Source organism: Hibiscus syriacus, unplaced genomic scaffold, assembly GCF_006381635.1.
Source record: "Hibiscus syriacus cultivar Baekdansim isolate YM2019G1 unplaced genomic scaffold, ASM638163v2 tig00000646_pilon, whole genome shotgun sequence".
NCBI classification, from domain to species: Eukaryota; Viridiplantae; Streptophyta; class Magnoliopsida; order Malvales; family Malvaceae; genus Hibiscus; species Hibiscus syriacus.
The window spans coordinates 17,409-37,303 of NW_024061802.1; the positions used below are offsets into that span (position 1 = coordinate 17,409).

The following is a 19,895-nucleotide window of genomic DNA, read 5'->3' on the forward strand; positions in this document are numbered from 1 at the left end:
AAATATACCAAAATTAATAGTTTAAGTACTAAATGTGTAATTTACAAGTATGAAGAATGTGTAAGGGTAGACACCTTTATTTAACTCTAAGGAACGAGAGCGCAACCAAAAATGTTGTAAAAAAACATAACATTTTTCGTTAGACACAACCTAAAATGTCAACTTTTTAAAATATTTTCCAATTGCACACCTTCTTCATAACATTTTAGGTTGACAACAAAAAATGCTACCTCCATAATATTTCCAATTCAATCGAAAATGTTAAAAAGCTTAACATTTTCAATTGCGTCCCTTCCATGTTTTTCTTTAACCTTAAATTGAGCTGTCATCCCTCAAACACTTATTCAAACAAACGAGAAACAAGTCTGGTGCTATTAGTAGTGATAGTATGTAGTATATTCTGATTCGTCTGGTTGTATGTATTTTTTTTTTCTTTCATTTAAAATTAAGGAGGTTTTTAATGAGCTAAGCATACAATCTTGAATAGCATTGTTCGATTTTTAATAAAATAATCTCACCAAAACAAAGGGCAAAATGCAGGAAAAATAGCAAACATGTTAAAAACTTATAACACTTTTAAAGCCGATAGATAGTATGAGAAATAAATCTTAAAACTAAAATGATACATGAAAAACTTATAAAAAAAAGTAAAAAAAAATATCCCATCAACACGTAAAACATAGATTTGAAATATTGCGTCAATATGCAACTGTGATGATGAAAATTCCGAAACACTGAAGACCGTATATATTACGTAATTAACTTGGACCGGTATGAAGGAAATGTTTAGAGCAAATTTGAAAGGAGTTCAAGAAGATTTCTTTCCTGCAGCAGCCTTCCTGCAATGCTTTCTATTGTACATCCACTATGAGAGCCTCCTTGGTAGTAGGGTCCTTTGAAGTCGGCAAAACATCAAAATTCAACCATTTTAGAGATAATTCACGTTTAACAATTCGGTTGACTTCTCGGACATAAAATTTAGCTTTATTCGACATAAGAACGTATCCAAGAGGTTTTTGAACTTAGAACATAGTTTGTTGTGGCCTCAATTTGGAATATTGTTAAACACGACAAAAGTATCTTGCAATATATTATTTACGAGGTATAATACAAGTATACAACCACACTTTGTATGAACCAAGTGATTTTCGTGGTAAAGAATTGTTATTATTCTTTGAAAATCCAGGTTCGAACACCGAGAATATTAAAGGTGTGAGTGTCCAATGTCAAGAGATTTAAAGTTATTTTTATACAAAGATATTGTCTTATAATTAATAAAAAAAACTCACTTATTTTTTTCCCACATCAAGAATATGTCCGACGATATTTTAAACTGAATCTTATAAGATAATATCTTATGGCAACATGCAAATGAAAACTCTTACCGTATTCCCAGTTTCTTTTTTCATTTGGGTTAGTTCTTGTATGTCAGTTTGTGTTCAGATCTAAGATTCGATAAGGAGTTTAAAGGGAACGTGGAGCAGGCGGTAGGTTTATGTAATAATTAGCCCATACTCTCAGATTCCCACATTTATTCCTTTTAATCCCCATGCATGTGCTGTTGTCAAAGATAGTTTATACACTTTCTGGACCTCACATGACAAGAAAAATAGATTGAATATTCTAAAACTTCATTTTTCTTGATGTAGGTTACAATGAAGGCTTAAACCGTGTGGGGTCCTTTTTACTGCATGTTTGAAGGGGCAATGCTCTCAAATTTAGTAAGGCTATGTTTTCCTATCCTTTTGACACTCGGATAATCTCAACAAACAACCTGTTTTCCCCATTTTTCTCTGTTCTTTTTCATCAGTCAAATTTCAAAAGGTGTCTCCTTTTTGAAACATCAGTCAGACCAAAATACCCTTCTCCCCCATTACAGCTAAAAAGCTTTCATCTTCCTTTTATACTTCCAACTATGGTACTTGTGCTTCTCAAAACTACTTAACCAACAAAGAAGAAAGTTAAAAACTTTGGCAAAAGGTTTAACTTTTATGTTTGTTTTCTTTCTTATAATCATGGATGATGGATGCTTATTCATCATCTAACAAGTTGTGCATTAGATTAGAGTTTTGTTATGATTTAAAGTTAAATTATTGACTGAAAAGACCCCCACATGAATCAAAGAAATGACACAAAAATCTATAATCGAATATGATGATGTTAGCTTCAAAATTTAGTCTTTCTTAACAGTATGGTGCATGATATAATGTATATATATATAATATCCATAACTTTTAAAAGAAATTTACAGAAGACTTTGACATTTGCAACAACTATTGCGTCGGGGTTACATTATTTGACTATACTTTGAAGACTGAAGCTGACATCTTCAAATCGACTGGAATAAGGATTTTCAAAGGCTTTTCTTTAATCAAATGTTGATTAACTACCCCAAATACCAAAGAGATAAGGCTAAAAAGGATAAAATTTAATAATGATAAGAATATAGGTCTGGTGGAGGATTTATTTGGTTGTGAGAGGGTATTCTGGTCTTTCTAGTGGTACACCAGATTGAATCTGGAAGATGGTTGGATGAAATGAAATGTGATTCATGTCTTAGGTAAGTAAATCTGTCATTTTATCAGTGTCAGTTATGTAATTTCAGCAGTGAAGGTAACAAAGTTGTATTATAAAGTTGAAGATTGACGCACCTTGGTGGTTGGGAAGTTTACACTTGACTCTCCTTTCAGATCTTTTGTTCTTCGAACCCCAAAGTGATTACAAAAATTCTTAAGTTGGAAGGGGAATCAAAACAAGGTATGGGAAGAAAATATTTCATTGAAATGGACTAGGGTCTTTGTTTTTCTTTGATTTTTTTTGTATATTGGGGTTTATTTGAGAGTTTCTTGCCTTGTTTTTGAGTGTTTTGTGCTTCTTCTGCATGATGCAATTGATTTATTTCTGGTCTGAAATGAACTTGTTTTGCTGATATACTTACAGTGTAAAAGGTATAATCTTTATGTTCATGCATGTTTGAAATTAGTTAACCTGTCATCTTTAAACCCTGTTTTATCATGTTCTGTAAAAGATTTGACCATTGCTCTTACAGATTCTGAGGTTATCCTTGAATATGAAATCCCATCTCTTAAGAAAATGTAAAACATTTTCATAGCTTCATCGTATACGATGAATGTTTGTTGTTGTTGTTGTTTTCCTTTTATTGCAGCAAGCCTTATCGTTCTTTTAATTTCAGAAAGAACTTTCTATTTTAGTGACTGATACCAGATTCTGCAATTTTTTACAGTGTTCTACTGAAAAAACCTTGGTTGCATAAATCTATGATATGATTTCCAGTCTTTTGAATGAATAAACTGCTTATATAAACCTTTTTTTCCAGGTAAATGACTTTCTGATTTCATTGATACAGCTTTTTTCACGGACTTAATTAGGTGTTGGCTGCGAAAATGAATTCCCTTTGTGATGGAATCGCATTCTTTGTTCGTCTTGTTAATCTTTTCATGTATGATCTATGTAGGGTCTTTCGTGTTTTATGTATGTACCATATAAAGGTCATCACCATTTATCGGATAAAGAAGATTCGATAGACCTCCTGTGTTCCTTCCCCTTTGCTTTATTGTGCATCATTTTCATTGTTTGATTTCTGCCGATATAAATGAAAAGCCGGTGTTACTTTTTCGGATCGGTATCTGTTCTTTTTCCATCATAAAATACAGCTAAAGTTTTTGTCAATTGTCTATGCAGAATACGTCAGGTTCAGCTCATTATGTGTATATTCATGCCAAGCAGCAGTTCTGGCTGGGTGATTTAACTTATTCGTTGTAACGGTGCTGTCAGTTAAATTCGAAGGCGCTTTGATTAGAAAGGTTTTGCCGTGTTTCTCTCCATTGTTGTCTGTCGATCCATAGTTTCTACTTAAAGAATCTTCTCCGATGCAAATGTCTCAGAAACCTAAAATTACAGGTACGTACTTCGATCAGCCAGTCAAAGAGTTGGAGTCCTATTGTTTGCCTTCCAACCAAAGCTTAGATCAGTACCAATCTGGCTCTGATGACGGCAGCAATGGTGTGCAACAATCGATCCATAATCCAGATCAATACTGCACCCTTGATTCGTCATCCGGTATGCAGAACTCTTCTTCGACCGCCAGTTTCTCACCCGATGGAAGCCCTGTTTCGCTGCAAAACTACTCGTACCCATCAGACCATCATTCCCCAGAATATACATGGGGTTCACCAATAAGTGGTTCTCGTGTAATAGACAATGAAAATGACTTGGGGCACATGATAAGACAATTGGAAACTGCTATGCTAGGCTCCGATTTAGATAATTCTGACCTTCATTCAATTGCCGCTTCCGGCAGAGCCACTGAAGTGTCTACAGAAGAGGAGAAGTGGAAATACATGATGGAAATGATCGCCAGAGGAGACCTTAAAGAACTGCTCTGTGCTTGTGCCAAAACTATAGAAAAAAAAGATATGTATATGGCCGACTGTTTGATTACGCAATTGCATCAAATGGTGTCGGTTTCGGGTGAACCAATGCAACGTCTAGGAGCCTACATGGTGGAAGGTCTTGTTGCAAGGTTGGCTTCATCAGGAAGTTCTATCTACAACGCCCTCAGATGTAAAGAGCCTGCCGGTGCCGAACTGCTTTCATACATGCACATCCTCTATGAAATCTGCCCGTATTTCAAGTTCGGCTATATGTCGGCAAACGGGGCAATTGCTGAAGCTATGAAAGAAGAAAGTCGAGTCCATATAATTGATTTTCATATTGCCCAAGGAAGCCAATGGTTGACTCTAATCCATGCCCTTGCCTCTCGGCCTGGAGGACCACCAAGAATCTGTATAACCGGCATTGATGACCCTACATCATCTTTTGCCAGAGGGGGAGGACTTGAAATAGTGGGGCAGCGACTACACAAGCTTGCCGAGTCATGTAAGGTACCATTTGAGTTCCATGCTGCTGTTATTTCTGGTACTGAGGTTCAACTTGAAAACCTCAGGATTCAACCCGGTGAAGCCATTGCTGTAAATTTTGCCATGATGCTGCATCACATGCCAGATGAAAGTGTGGGCACCGAGAACCATCGAGACAGACTGCTGAGGTTGGTGAAGAGTTTGTCCCCGAAGGTGGTGACCCTTGTTGAGCAAGAAGCGAATACAAACACCGCCCCATTCCTTCCCCGTTTCATGGAGACAATGGATCATTATCTGGCTATCTTCGAATCAATCGATGTTAGCCTGCCAAGGGAACACAAGGAGCGGATCAGCACCGAACAACACTGTCTGGCCCGGGAGATCGTCAACATTATAGCATGCGAAGGGCCTGAAAGAGTAGAACGTCATGAACTTCTAGGCAAATGGAGATCAAGGTTTATCATGGCTGGCTTTACACCCTCTCCATTAAGCTCATTCGTCAACAACACCATCAAAACTCTGCTGCAAAGCTATTGTGATAAGTATACACTCGAAGAGAGAGATGGTGTCCTTTATCTCGGCTGGATGAATCGTGCTATTGTCACCTCCTGTGCATGGAGATGTTAACCGATCAATAACTATTTTGACACGGCAAAAACACGAGATTAGAGCTTATTTGGTAATAATGTCATTCCCAGAGATGCAATGTAAACAAGGTGTTTCTAGAATTAAATGGTAGTGATTAATTTCTAGTGGTTAACTGTTGCAGCTTGTCTTGCTTACGCGTTTTCCCCTGTAATGTTCACATTTCAAGTCATGAGTATGTTTTTTTATAATGGATATGATGCTAGCCGGTCCATTTGCCTGAAAACGTTCACATTTCATAGTGTACCAATCAAACATTCTTAAGATATGATAGAAAATAAATATTTCTTACAAATTCCATTACAAGAACTTGTTTTACAAACACTTCACTGAGAAAATAAAATTGTATGCGTTCCACTTTAGTACAAACTCCCAAGTTTAATACATGTAGTGATTGGCAACATAACATGATAAGCTGAAATGGTAAACTAATACATATATACATACATATATGCATATGTATACAGTAGGAAAAATCTAGATTTTCATAAGACAATTCTAAACTTTTCTTCTACCAGTGAAAAAGATGGGAAAAAACTGAAATGTGGTCTATATTTTTTTTATTCAGTCACCCTCATTGTTAACAGATTTATGGACCTGTTAGTATTCTTCCCATGCTCTGTGGCAATGCATAAGAATGGTTTAGGGGTGCAATTTCAACACCGCGGCCTTCACTCGGATTTTCTCGAGATCCATACTGATTCATGCCGCCATAGTATGTTGCCAGAGGAGTGGGTTGAACCGTGTTGAAACCATTCTGATGGCGGTATTGGGACAGTTCGGAATGCAATCGTTGATGCTCATTCGAAGTATGTTCAGGAACGGAATTAATCCCAACACCAAGATCAAGGCTAATGGCACCATTTTCTTCTGATCTAATCCTTGATGGTCCTGCTGTATCATGACTACTGGTCTTTGCGGTAGGCACATCGTGATTGTGTTTTCCCTCGTAAGTGGTTATAACAGCTTTTGGATCATGAGATGCCCTCTCAACGTGTTTTCTAACAGGGCAACCGGCATTCGTGCACTTATAATAACTCCTACATGAAAAGAAAGCAGAAAATATAACATCGTATGATGTAAGAAACCATAATAAAATAAAATAATAAAAAGCTATGGTCAAGAATAGTCATGAACAAACGACTCTCGAATATGAGCCTTGAAATCAGCATGCAATGAAACCATATACAAAACAAAAATTATACAAACAATGCTCCAGATAAACTGAACAAAAGATCCTAAAGATAATCGATTATCATGTCTAATTTATGACAAAGCATGAAAGCTAACATGCTTCAATTGGTGTTCTATGCCGGTAAGCCACAAATATAGTGGTTTAAGAAGATGTATATCGACACAGACAAGCTTCTTAAACGATCTGAATTGCAATAAATAACATTCTATTTCTATAATCATCGATTTAATGATACATACCTAGGATTAGGATTTCCTCTCACTACTTTTTGCCCATATTTGCGCCACCGATACCCATCATCCAGTATATCAACTTCACTCACAGTCTGAACAACAATGCGTGGTTCCCGGATTGGCTTCACCACAGGAGTGATATCAATCCCACTGTCCATCTTCCTGCTTGTAGTTTGCTAGTATCATTAGCAACTAGATAAATCCACAAAATAGAAACATAAAAGCTTCTATTGACCAATAACAAAATAGCAATACCTCCGTTTCGAGAATGGATCATCGTCTTCAACCTCATCTAAATTATCATCGTTAGCTGTGACAGGAGATAGATCTGTAGTACTATTTGGCTCAATACTATGAGCTATCTGGCCAAAACCACAGGATGGCTTGTCTAAAATGGAGAAAAAGAAAAGATTAACTCATGCGTTTAAAAAAAGGCACTCGACAGATAAAAAACTGGATGTATAGTTTTTTCCCCCTTACCATCTCTATCATTCAAAGATGAGACCTTGTCAGATCTTTCTTCTTGGCCGGACATGATATTACCAGAAGAATATCGGCGGCCAGGCTGAGGTTTAGGGTGATCATGTGTACCTTTGTATATTATCTCAGTAATCTGTCCATCATGAGATTGCTCGAATAGCTTTTTTACTTCGCAATTAGGATGTGTACATTTGTAATAACTGCGAGGAAATTCGCATCCTTTCACATGTTTCTGTCCATACTTCCTCCAGTTGTATCCATCATCGGATGACGCATGGCCAACTACTCTATGATTAGACTGCCCTGGTGGCACCCCACTATTCGGATTACCTAACTGGTTTAATTCATCTCCGTCAACTTCAGCAGGAGTACTAGCCATGGAAGTAGCAATATTAACAGGTACTGAAAGGCTCAATTCATTTGAGGCTACCATCTCACTCTTAACTGAAGCAGATGAATTGAACAATATAGGCTGGTATTGAATTTGGATCGGCCGAGATTGCTCACTTCTCCAACAGTCTAAATCTGCAGGAGCCTTGAATAAGAAGGAAAAAAAACAATTGTACATTAGCACCACTAACCACATAACAATGAAGGGGGGGCGGTAAAAGAAAATCGTATCTAAATTTCGATCAACATTTATCAGGAAATTACCATGTTTGATCGAGGATGGGGTCTAAACTCAAAGGAGCTTGAATTTCTTTCATCAAAAGCATTAGAACACGCAGCAGTCACTGAATATGTACTATAAGCAACAGAGGCATGTACCGCTTGAGGCTTAAAGAGAGAACCGGTAGTCGGTGAAGGCTCCGCCTTGAAGAACAAGAAGCAAAAACAAGTTACTTGGCACAGCTATTATCAGCATGAATTAAGTATATAAAGCTCAAATCAGCCAGTGATCAAATTACTAAAAAAACTAATTGCATCATGTTTATTTAGTGCCAAACATAAAATAAACAAAGGGAGAGAACAGATGCGGCAAGGTTCCAGAACAATATCATTCATATATTTTTCCAGTAAACCCTACACTCGATGCAAAAAAACAAGTCCGTTCAATCTCAAGCTCAACTTCTAAAGCTTCACTACCCAACACGTATCATGAATTCAACTCTATACAATGCCATACCCTCCATTAGATCTCTTCTCTTAACCTTGACCCACCAATTTTCTATTTTTTTCCACCCTTTCTCCCACCGCCTCGATGCACCACACATTAAACAAACCTCCGCCTTTCCATATAAAAATCAAATGATCACCTTTTATGAAGCATCAATCCATCGATCCACTCCACCTCACCCCAAGCATCTATTCCACATAATGCATTACACAAAATGGAAAAGGTCTCTAGTATGTATATAAAGAAGCCACAAATCCTACAATCAAAGGACGGTTCAACCTAGATTTTTTATACTAACAACAAAACAATAAAAAATGGAGAAACCTTATTCTTCCCACAACATAGAAATCAATGGGCACTGAGGAGCTTTATTTTCATAATTTGTCTAATAATTTCTTTTAGCTGTAAGGCCTCCAACATCATGAACCACTTCAAATATAAAATCAAGCATTTAAAGAACCCAAAAATGAAAGCAAACAAATATCGTAAACTCATTACTTTTCCGTCTTAAGCACATCTTTAGCTGAAAATTAGTTCCAATCAGATCATTCCCAAACCAAAGAAAAATTCTCCACTAAAAGCTACTGTCAATAAATGAAACAAATTAAAAAACTTTGAATCTAAAACTGTTGAATTCCTCAATCAACTAAAAAATCATGGGTTTTTCTCAACAAGAGAAAGAAACCAATTTAACCGGTGAATTTTCAAAAAGTAACCAACTTTTTTATTTTCCTCTATTTTCTAGGTAAACAAACAAAACCACAAACCAATACAGCCCCAGAAACAAAAATAAAAAAACAGCTCTAACCTTAACATCTGAAAGCAGAACAGGAGACTCCAAGAAAGAAGAAGGACTAAGCCCAGGAGGGATCGTAATACAAGCCGACCTTGAGATCGGTAGCTTAGCTGGAGCCACAAGCTTGTACCGAGCTCCACCTGAACCACCCGGGCCCGATGGATCGTGCTGAGTGGTACCCGCATCAACAGCCGAAGAGGAGGAAGAAGAAGTTAATATTTGCTCCTCCATTTTACAATATACCAAAGGAAACCCAAAAAAAAAAAGACAAGACAGTGAAGAGAGTCAGACTGGAGTTGACCTTTTATGTCCTGCAAGAAAAATAAGGGAGGGTTACATTAGTAAATTAAGTTAAAAAATATTAAACGTTTAATTCACGAAAAATAAGATTATCGGTGGGAATAAAAGAATATCATGGAATAGAATTACTGAGAATGTTGTATTGTATTTTATTGATTTAGCAGGAATGTAAGATTACCATGTTTGGATAAAATAATAAAATATTATTAAAATATATATTTTGATTAAATTATCTTTATTATATATTTATTTTTTTAACAAGTGAATTTTACTGTAATATTACTATAAGATATTTATATATTTTCTTTAAAAAATTTAAATTCTTAAAATTTATAAATTTTTTTTACAAAATTAAAAATATAAAAAAATTTAATGAAAGGGTAAAATTTTATTTTAACCCCTTAACTTTATATAAAATTTTAATTATAGATTTATTTTGTAAATCTAAAATAGTATAAGGTAAATTTGTAATTTAACATTCGTTGAATTTTTATTATTCAATGACAGAATATGAATATTTTTTTAAAAAAAATTAAGAACATTTTAGTCCAAAACGTCGATAATCCAACAATATCTAAGAGAATGAATAATGACATTTCCAATAATATACCTCATAAAAATCCCCTATTAATAATAAAATATTACCGGTAATGACATTTTCGACTAACCAAACGAAAAAATATGGATTCTATTCCTGAAGAATTTCATATCCCCACCTAAATGCCCCTTAAATTCTAAAAAATTTGAAACTTTTTGGAGTGAGTTTTACTGTTTTAATGTGTTGGAGAAGGCTATCAGAAGAGATTGACCGTCTTTAACTTGTACACTGGATCTGGGTCAGGGGCTTGTGTCATTCCTTGCCTTATCAATATTTTTTTCTTTTTTCTCGAATTTAAATTTTATTTTTAAGCTTTCAACAATGGTTTTGAAAGGTGGTTAAAATTTCAAAAGGTGACCCATTTTGTCATAGCAATCATTGGTGTTATCTACAAAGATCATACCTTTATTTGCTTTCTCCATCTCTATTTTTTAATTTTTATTCATTAAAAGGCAAAACCTTTTACTTCACAAATACTCTTTCATTTATGCACAGTAAAAATAGGGAAGGAATTTGATGCTTCAAGAATGGTGGATCTCGGAAAACTAACTTTGGGGTTACATTAAAATTTTCAGAAAATTCTAAATTTTAACTAAAATTTTTAAAACAATAAGATAATCAATGAGAATTTAATAAATAAATGAGTATCTAATTACATTTTTAAGGGGTTGAAAATATTTTTTAAAAACTTTGGGGCAAATGCCTTATGTCTTAATTATGGTCTATTTATTGTCTCAAGGTTCAACATTTAAATTTCAAAGAGATTCATCTCTTATTCAAAATTTAATTTTAGATATAATCAAGATTCATATAACTATTATATTAGATATTGTAATTTTATACTATAAATAAATAAAGAAAAATATCTAACAAAGATCCTTACTTTTTTCCCCGAGCTCATAATGTGAAAACCATCCATTGATAATTAAAGCAAACAAATTTGAGCTTGAAAACCTCATTTACATTTAAAAGACAAGTTAAAGTTACATGAATTAGGCTCTTAAGATAATTCACAAGCAAAGATATTACAACTTTTCAATTATAACCCGAAGTCCAAAAAATGAAAATCCATGTCAACACACATTTCTTCTTTACCTTAAATTAACGTAAACTTCTTGTTTGTATGCATGCAATAAATAAGCCATTGCTATAAACATTATAACGGACAGGTGATGATATGATTATGGGATCAAAGCAGGAATTTACTGACATTATCCAGAAAAAGGTTAAAAAATGAGCATTATGAGTACTAACAAACTTTTTTTCTGGAAAAAAGAAGTTATGGAATTTGAGCATTAATGATTTTGAGCTTGAAACCAGACAAAGGGATTTGAATACACAAGCAATTATATATGTACATATAAAGGTAAAGCTGGTGCTCAGGTTCAAGCCAATTTTGTGAGATGTTGAAATTCAAGCATTGGGTACTTTCAGAAGCAATGTGGCTAAAAATGGATACTACAGAAACAGATCTGTGCTAATTCTCTTTATGTATTTGTATTTAAAATGTTCAACTAAAAACTACAGCAATCTAGCTAGATAAACAATGTGTTGGACATAAATGGCAAAGGGAAACAGGGAAGGCTCCAGTGTAGAGCTAGTGTTCCCTATCATTGAACTGTTGTATGCAAAGCAAGTTTCATAAATGAATAATCATGCAACTGTGTATCTGCATCTCAGAGACTACCGTCGAGCAACAACGGATAGTAATAAATAATGATACCATGGAAAGGAACATTAAATTTACAGCTTTAATAATTGAACCCTTCCTTTGATGATTCCGGTTCCTGTTGGCATCGACATTAATCACTTAGAATTAATAACTTAGAATTAATAACTTAGAACTATACGTAGCCTGCTATCTTTAACCCCAAGATGAGCAAATAACCAGCTACCAGACATTTACAATATTAACTGCTATAGGTTAGTCATTAAATACAAGATCTATAGTCATAAATTTTACAGAATATTAAGGTCAAACTCCATGGACAAAGCAGAAAAATCATTTTGAAAACTGCTATAGGAGAATATGACAGAGAACTGCTATGGGATAAGATGGAATGGCCTATATTGAAAATTAATGGCATCTCATAAAATATATCGTTTACATAAATCTTCAGGATTCAGGTCAATTAAATAAATTATCAATTACTAAGCCTAGTTTCTGCCATAAAAAATGCAGAAGTGGCCAACAACCAGTGCATTGATGCCTTAGCATCCAAAAGCATACCACAGGCAAAAACAAAGCTGAGCTACTGTGGATGGTATTGTGGTGGTAAACCATATGCACCGTTAAAAGGCTGCTGGCCATAAGAATATGGATGGGATGCAGCAGGATTTGGAGTCGTGGAGAAACCTAAAAGGGCTCCTGCCAAACCAAATAGAGCAGTAGCTGATGAGCTTAAATATGGATTAACAGCAGGAGTAGGGCCTGCCAAGCCATAAGGACCAGTTAGCGAGCTCAAATATGCAGCAGGCTGATCTGGAAATAAACCTGCTGGCTGAAGATGAGATTGCCGGAAAGGCAAAACCACAGAACTTGAACCAGCCACGCCAAATGAGGTTACCATAGGGGAAACAGTTGTAGTTGTCTTAGGACGCTTGTTGCCGGTCTGCTGCTGCTTCCCCTGCAACTTCTTCTTCTTCTTCTTTTCCTGCTGACTGGCTGACTCAATAGCCTGCTGCTGTTTAGACCAAGCAGCAGTAAGTTTTGCAGTGCGTTTCCTGTCTGCCAGCTGCATCTCAAGCTGCTCAAGACGATCCTGAAGGCACTCCTGTGGATATTCAGCTTCCAGCCTGCAATCTTTAATTACTTTAATTACAGATTTCAAGACACCGATTTCTTTTTCTGCTGCCACGTTCTGCATGAGAAACATAATTCATTTTTTTAAAAATGATTCAAAACTATAGTATCATACCCTGAAAAGTTTGCAGGAAACAGATATTTACCAGTGACCTATAAGAGTTCTTTCCATCAACGCAAACTTGCTCAGCAAGCTTCTTTGTCTCCTTCAGATAGTTGTCCAAAAGAGGCACTGGTGGGAATTTTTCAGCAAGCCCAAACTCAAATATAAATCTCACTGCAAGATGTTGCTTACCATTATCTACCAGCTTTTGAATCAAATCTGCAACATATAAGAAAGACGGCGCTGTTTTATCAGAAGCTACATCTAAAACAATAAGATTGATAAATATAGGCATGAGGGAGAGAATTCTAAATCAAAAATGGGGCAGAAAATTATATAAATTCTCTGCTCAAAGTATATGATTAATGACCCAGAATTACAGCTTGAACTAGTCATTTAAATGAGAAAATAAAATCCACTGCATTGCATGTCAAACATTGATTTGATGCGACAAAAAGAAACCCCCCCAAAAAAAAATGCTTTAGTTACTTCCCTCTTAATCCAAGAAAGAAGTTTTTGTCTTTTGGAAATAGCATTACTTGTGTGTTTCAGTTGCTTCATACCAATGACAGTCAAGGTGAGTCTCCTAACTGAACTTTCTTCTTCAAAATAAGATAAATTGTCCCTTTTCATATAGGGGAAAAAGTATCTTATTTTCCGAGGCATATAACACAAGCATAACAACTTAACAACAAATCATAAAATTCCCAGTACCTCCAGCATTCAATAACGTCAAATTAAAGGGTGGTATATATGCTCCCAATACGACGCAGAATTAGACAATTGAAACTCGTCTGACCATTCACTGATATGCAGCAAACTATGTCATAACTTCAAACGAAAGTAATAGTTGGAAAAGGAAGCATAAACTATAAACACCAACCATAAAATCAAATAAACCTTAATGAACTTAACAAGAATCGAATTCTACTAAGACGCCAATAGCATCACTATGAATCAAATACCTTAAGCAGCTACACCTCTTGACATAGAAATCCATACATGAAAGAAATTCAAATGCACATATAACATAGGTAATCATTGTAAGAATTGCATTTAGTCAAGGAAACATGAACATCACCATAAACTTTCTCCCCTAAACCAATTGACCTACACAACATTACAGCTTTCCGGCATCCAGCAGCGACGAAAAAATGTCCCACGAGCTCCCCTTTATCAACTACAGCTTCCAAGCTGTAAGTTACCATTAAAAGTAAAAACGCTAACGGCTCGAAGGTGTTAGCTTTGCTCAAATTGACCTTTCCATTCCACTCTAAAGCTAACTTCTTTGCTCTTTCCCTCACTTCTTCACTAAAACATAAACCAGTTTCCATCAACCCCTCCAACAAAGACACGCAAACCCTCCTCAAACCTAACAAGTCCATATCTTTATCGCCTTTGTTCGGACAATTCTCCACATAAAACCCCTCCATTGCATCCAAAACCATTGTCCCGGGATATGGAGCACTCTTTAAAGCACCTGGAAGCTCCATCTGGATAGCCTCCAGCTCTTTGTCGTGGTCATTTATGTATTTCCTCAATCCCCTCCAATCCATTCTCTTACAAAACTCCTTTAACTCCGGCCGAGTCACCACCGAGTCAGTCACGGGATCAATTTTGCCCAGTGTCGTTAACGGCTTCGAAGCTGATGGGTCTCCTTGTTTTGAAAAAGACGAGTGAGTTGAGCAGCGAGTGTGATCCGAAACGGGGGCAGCCACAACTGGGTGGCGAGAGGATTCGCGGGACTCGAGGAAGTGGAATCGTTGAGTGACCGAGTTTTGGAGTGCCGTGAAGTGAGATTCGAGCTCGGACCATGTTATAGAGAAAGAAGAGAGGCGCAAAGAGGTAGCTTGGAGATCATCGAAGGCTTTCTTGAGCTCACCCTTTTTGACGTCTATGAGTTCGATCGCCGATTCTATTGTTTTCAGCGATGGCGTCGCCGGAAGACTTCCAGACGACATCATTTTAAAGTTGGAATTGATTTTAACTTAATCGTTGATAAACGGCAGTGGTAATTGGTAAACGTTCTTTTATACTTGTAAATGGGCCGGTCTTTCGACCAAAGTCGACGTTGGGCCTGATTTGAGCCGCTTGAAATTTTTTAGATAGGTTATTTTAATTTAATTCAAACCAATATCTTAAATTATTTAGAGATGTTATTGTATTACAGATAATATCATATCTAGTCGAGGTGACAAATGGGTCATTCAGATCGCGTTTGGTTCGGGTTATTTCAGGTTTCGATTTAATTTAGGTATAGTCGGGTCGGGTCATTTCGGGTTTCGATTTTATTCGTGTCTATAGTAAGTCCAGTCAGTCTGAGTATCGAGTCGGATCAATATTGGATAAATTGATTTCGGGTCAGATCAAATTGAATCGTTGATTTTCGGGTTGGATCAATATACGATTAATTATTTTTGGTTTGGGTTAACTTTGGATCTCTAGGTCAATTTAGGTTAAGTTGAGTATGAGTCATACAGTGAATTATGGATATTTTTTGTAAAAAAATGTTTTTTAAAATCTTATCATTTTTGTTTCATTTCATTCAAACTCAATTATCATTTAGGGATTATAATTTAACTCAAACTCGACTATAAGGTATGTCACAGTTTGTAATATTTTTTTTTATTGATTAAGACTGAAAAGTTTATGGTACAACCAATTTGATTAAAAAATTAATTATAAGTTTTATTATCTATTAAAATTTTAAATTAGATACTAAACGTTTAATTATAAATATAATATTTTTATTAAATTTAAAAGTAATAGTAATATATTATTCATGTTTGAATAAATATTATTCTACATTTATTTATAAATGATATTATATTATTATATCATTGATAATATTTTAATTTTAAATTATAAAATAGAAATTGATATCTTTATATTGTAAAAATAAGTTGTTTATGTAATATAAAAATAAGTTATTTTATATTAAATTTAAATAATTGTATTTTTATATACAAATAAATTAAAATAATTTGTAAATTAGTCTTTAAACTTTTAAATACTTTAATTTCTTCCTTAAACTATGACTCTCATTATAAATTAGTATTTAAACTTTTGAACATTCTAATTTCATCCCCAAATTATGAATTTCATTCTAAATTAGTCCCTAAACTTTTAGATATTTCAATTTCATCCCAAATTCATCCAAATATGTAATCTATCATTTTTAGTAGTTCGGTTAACCGAAACCGTTTAGTATTAATGGTTCAATTAATTAACATGTTAAATATAACGGTTATACCAGTTAACGATTACGGTTAATGTTTTCGGGTTTTTTTAACACCCCTACTACTAGCACTACAACAAAATGGGGTTATAGCGGCATTTATAGAACAAACGCCGCTAAATACTCGTATTTTAGTGGCGTTTTTATATAAACGCCGCTAAACAATGTACTTTAGTAGCGTTTTTATACAAACACCGCTAAAGATTGTACTTTAGTGGCATTTTATACAAACGTCGCTATAGTCAAGTACTTTAGTGGCGTTTTTATACAAACGCCGTTAAAGACTCATAATTTAGTGGTGCTTTTATGAAAGCGCTGATAAAGACTTGTACTTTAGAGTCGTTTTGATATAAACGTCGCTAAAGACTCGTACTTTAGTGGTGTTTTTATACAAACGTCACTATAGACTAGTGCTTTAGTGGCATTTTGATACAAACGCTGTTAAAGACTCGTACTTTAGTGGCATTTGTTTTTATAAGCACCGCGAGTTTATAGTTTTTAAATCCCGCTCCCCTTTAACACTTTTTCATTTTCCCACTTCACCTATTTTTTCATTTTCCCACTTCACCTATTTTTTCATTCTAGCCGAAAGTTATTGGAAGTGGAGGTGGTGGAGGGAGAGGGAAGAGAGGAAGAGGGGTGAGGTGAGTTGTATTTATTCTCTCTCTTGATATTGTTGAAGAAGGGTCTTCAAACAATTTGAAGCAGAGTTTGGATTATAATTTAGAGTTTGGGGAAGAGACGATCAAAGGAAAATAAGAACCAAATGTATCTGAATATGGACTTGAACTCCCCTCACTCAATGGGCACAACTATCACCGGAGTCACCTACAATGGCGGTGTCGTCCTCGGCGCCGACTCTCGGCTAGGTTTGATGATATCTTTTCCATGTCTAGTTCTTCTTTGAAGCTTGAACCTTTGTTTTTTAAGGACCATATCACAAACAATTTGAATTATTTGATTTCCTATAAAAAGCTTGTTCTCTTTTCCATTTCTTTGTTTTTTTAAGTTGAAGCTTCAGTTCATTTTTACCTTAAAGTCTTTCTCGTTTACAGTCTTAATTTGCTTCCTAGGGAACTGTCTGTCATGTTATGTCGCTGCTTGGTTTCTGCTTTGTAACATGAAAGCTCCATCTTTTTGTGGCCGAAGGTACAGAGATCATGGTGAGGGGGAAGACTCAAATGAGGTGCATAGAGAACGCCACAAGCAGACAAGTCACATTCTCAAAGACACGAAATGGGTTGCTAAAGAAGGCTTTTGAACTATCAATTCTTTGTGATGCTGAAGTTGCCCTCATCATCTTCTCTCCCAGGGGCAAGCTCTTTGAATTTGCAAGTATCTTCTCATATATCATCATATGCCACTTTCAACTAATTACTATCAATTTCCTATTCTTTTTGGTTATAGTATTTGCAACCTAGGGTTGTTTGATTCTTGCATAGACCTACATATATACGCACAGTTAAACACATACTACAATTAGTAAGCTATAATATCTCCGTCTCGAGATTTTCTTAGTCTAAAGCAGATTTGTTTTTGTCTTGAAATTGTTTAAAGTGTCCTTCAAATGTTTCATACGAATATACAATAGATATAGGTTGTGTCCACATTATTCTTCATATGGGGTTTCCAAGAACCTAATACTATAAGATAAAAGTAAATCATTGGGTATCTCAGTGACCAAAATTATGCAGGCTTAGTATAACTAAGAAAAAGCAGAAACCTAAGTAGCATGTACCTTGTCCCAAAAGAAAACTTGTATTTCCTTGAAAACTGGTTTGCAAAATAATGGTTATTCAAGGAAATGGTACAATGTCTGGTATTATTTTATGAAGGGTACTATCCCTTTCGTCAATCTACTGATATTAGCTCTTGGGAAATCTTAGAGAGATTCTTCATTGTTCATGACACAACTCTTGGGCTAATTCATGTGCCTTATTGAGTATACAAAAACATAAAAACAGCGAAAGATCGAAGAAAAATACTTCCGGCCATTATTTTAACTGAACATTAAAACTGAGATGTTATAATCCTATTGTCGAATACGTATATACCAGATTCTACTGCTATATACTAAAAACAAAGGTTAAACACTTAAACAGATAAATGGGTGGTAGCGTAGTAGGTGGAAATGGTCCACCATCGCGTGCACCCAGTACCCTCTTGTTTAAGCTTTTAAGGTTATATATTTATATAAATTTTGGTATTTTAATAATCTATAATGTATATATTTTGATATATATGCTTGTACCATTGTATTATTTTACTCTTGCCACTGGCTTTATTTATAGTACTAAGAATTTAAAACAGAAAAGTTAATCATCCCAAACTATATATACTTGAACTTTGTCTCTTACTTTTATTCCTGTTTTGATTCGAATTATGGGGTATGATTTATTAAAAAAAAGAAGATAAATCTCCCATATGATTTATTAAAGACTGCCAATATAATGTAATGGTAGTAGAGTGGTCAACTTATTCACCTACAATGGGGAAAGGGAAAGAACGCGCGTTTAGATATTTTAGATATATATGAGTAAAACGAGTGTCATGTTGCAGGCTGCTGATTCTCAGGTTGTTTCCGACTATGTCCGCTACTTCCTTCACCAACATACGTCAGTTCTTTTTTATACTTTCTCTTATTATTTTCTTTTCTTTTTTCTCTTCTTTTTAAATTTTAATTAACTTTGCTACTTTGCCTTCCTATTGAAGTTTGTTCCCATTTGAAACTTTTGAGACATTCTTTATGGTATTAATACTTCGCTCGCATGCTAAAATTTCAAGAGCTTGTTAAAGGTTTTGTTCATCCATGAATGTGCTCATATATTCTACTCCACCTAATTGCAGTTCATAAAGCTAGTTCTCATCTCATCCCTACACACTGACTTAGCAATTGCTTCCAGTTTGTATACTCCTATGTACTAATTAGCTTTGCACTATTTGTCTACACAATGCTTTAGGAGTGGCAGAGGCAACGATTGTGGACAATCAGGTGATGTTCGAAAACCCATGTTTCTTTCCATGAAAATCTCTGTACATGGATATTCTCGTTTGTCTGAGCATAAAATTTTCCATTTTAGCGTGCGCGGCTCTAGATCATATTTCTGTCGAAACGATTTTTTCTTAAAAGGTGAAAAAATGTGAGATTTAAAAAAAAAACCACATTAATTTTTAATTATCTCTTTTTAATTTAAAAACAAATGCGATTTAAAAAACCTCTTGTTTCGAAAATTTTTGGATTTCCTTTATGATCAAAAAATACGGTTCAAAGAGTCGCCACCAATCTTTGATTAGGGTGTGATTGGGCACCCAAAAATGCTTTGTCATTTTAAATAAAAATTAATTTTAATTAAAACAACAAATTGAGGTATGCGTTACCAAAATCCGAGTTCGGGAGTCGGTTACGTGTGGGGAAGGATTAGCACCCCCACAACGCCCTAAATCGGTACCTAGTCGATTAATTAATGTCTTTGCAATGACCTTTACAAATTCGAACTTATTTTGATT

The 19,895-nt window shown here is 35.1% G+C and overlaps 3 protein-coding genes and 1 long non-coding RNA gene across 6 annotated transcripts; 2 read left to right on the plus strand and 2 right to left on the minus strand.

The window, feature by feature from the left end:
- The first annotated feature begins 3,326 nt into the window (after positions 1-3,326).
- On the plus strand, positions 3,327-17,718 carry LOC120209113. The gene is made up of 3 exons (XR_005524372.1): positions 3,327-3,337; positions 8,030-8,037; positions 17,546-17,718. It is a non-coding gene; the product is annotated as an uncharacterized LOC120209113 (long non-coding RNA).
- On the plus strand, positions 3,464-5,647 carry LOC120209102 (scarecrow-like protein 21). The gene has a single exon (XM_039208162.1). The coding sequence runs from the start codon at positions 3,891-3,893 to the stop codon at positions 5,505-5,507; it is 1,617 nt and encodes a 538-aa protein (XP_039064093.1). The 5' UTR covers positions 3,464-3,890; the 3' UTR covers positions 5,508-5,647.
- On the minus strand, positions 6,094-10,474 carry LOC120209078 (probable WRKY transcription factor 20). 3 transcript variants are annotated; one of them, XM_039208148.1, is made up of 7 exons: positions 10,416-10,474; positions 9,359-9,657; positions 8,088-8,246; positions 7,434-7,968; positions 7,209-7,341; positions 6,960-7,115; positions 6,094-6,565 (listed from the first exon to the last, which is right to left on the minus strand). In XM_039208148.1, exons 2-7 carry the CDS (start codon positions 9,575-9,577, stop codon positions 6,115-6,117), a joined length of 1,653 nt encoding a protein of 550 aa, XP_039064079.1. In that variant the 5' UTR covers positions 9,578-9,657; positions 10,416-10,474; the 3' UTR covers positions 6,094-6,114. The 3 variants fall into 3 exon arrangements, with proteins under 3 accessions (XP_039064079.1, XP_039064085.1, XP_039064089.1); XM_039208154.1 differs by lacking the exon at positions 10,416-10,474 and having other exon boundaries at positions 9,359-9,679; XM_039208158.1 differs by lacking the exons at positions 9,359-9,657; positions 10,416-10,474 and having other exon boundaries at positions 7,434-8,020; positions 8,061-8,463.
- LOC120209067 (FRIGIDA-like protein 1) lies at positions 12,373-15,132 on the minus strand. Its single transcript, XM_039208143.1, has 3 exons — positions 14,232-15,132; positions 13,194-13,369; positions 12,373-13,105 (listed from the first exon to the last, which is right to left on the minus strand). The coding sequence occupies exons 1-3, from the start codon at positions 15,112-15,114 to the stop codon at positions 12,497-12,499; spliced, it is 1,668 nt and encodes a 555-aa protein (XP_039064074.1). The 5' UTR covers positions 15,115-15,132; the 3' UTR covers positions 12,373-12,496.
- Positions 17,719-19,895: the final 2,177 nt, after the last annotated feature.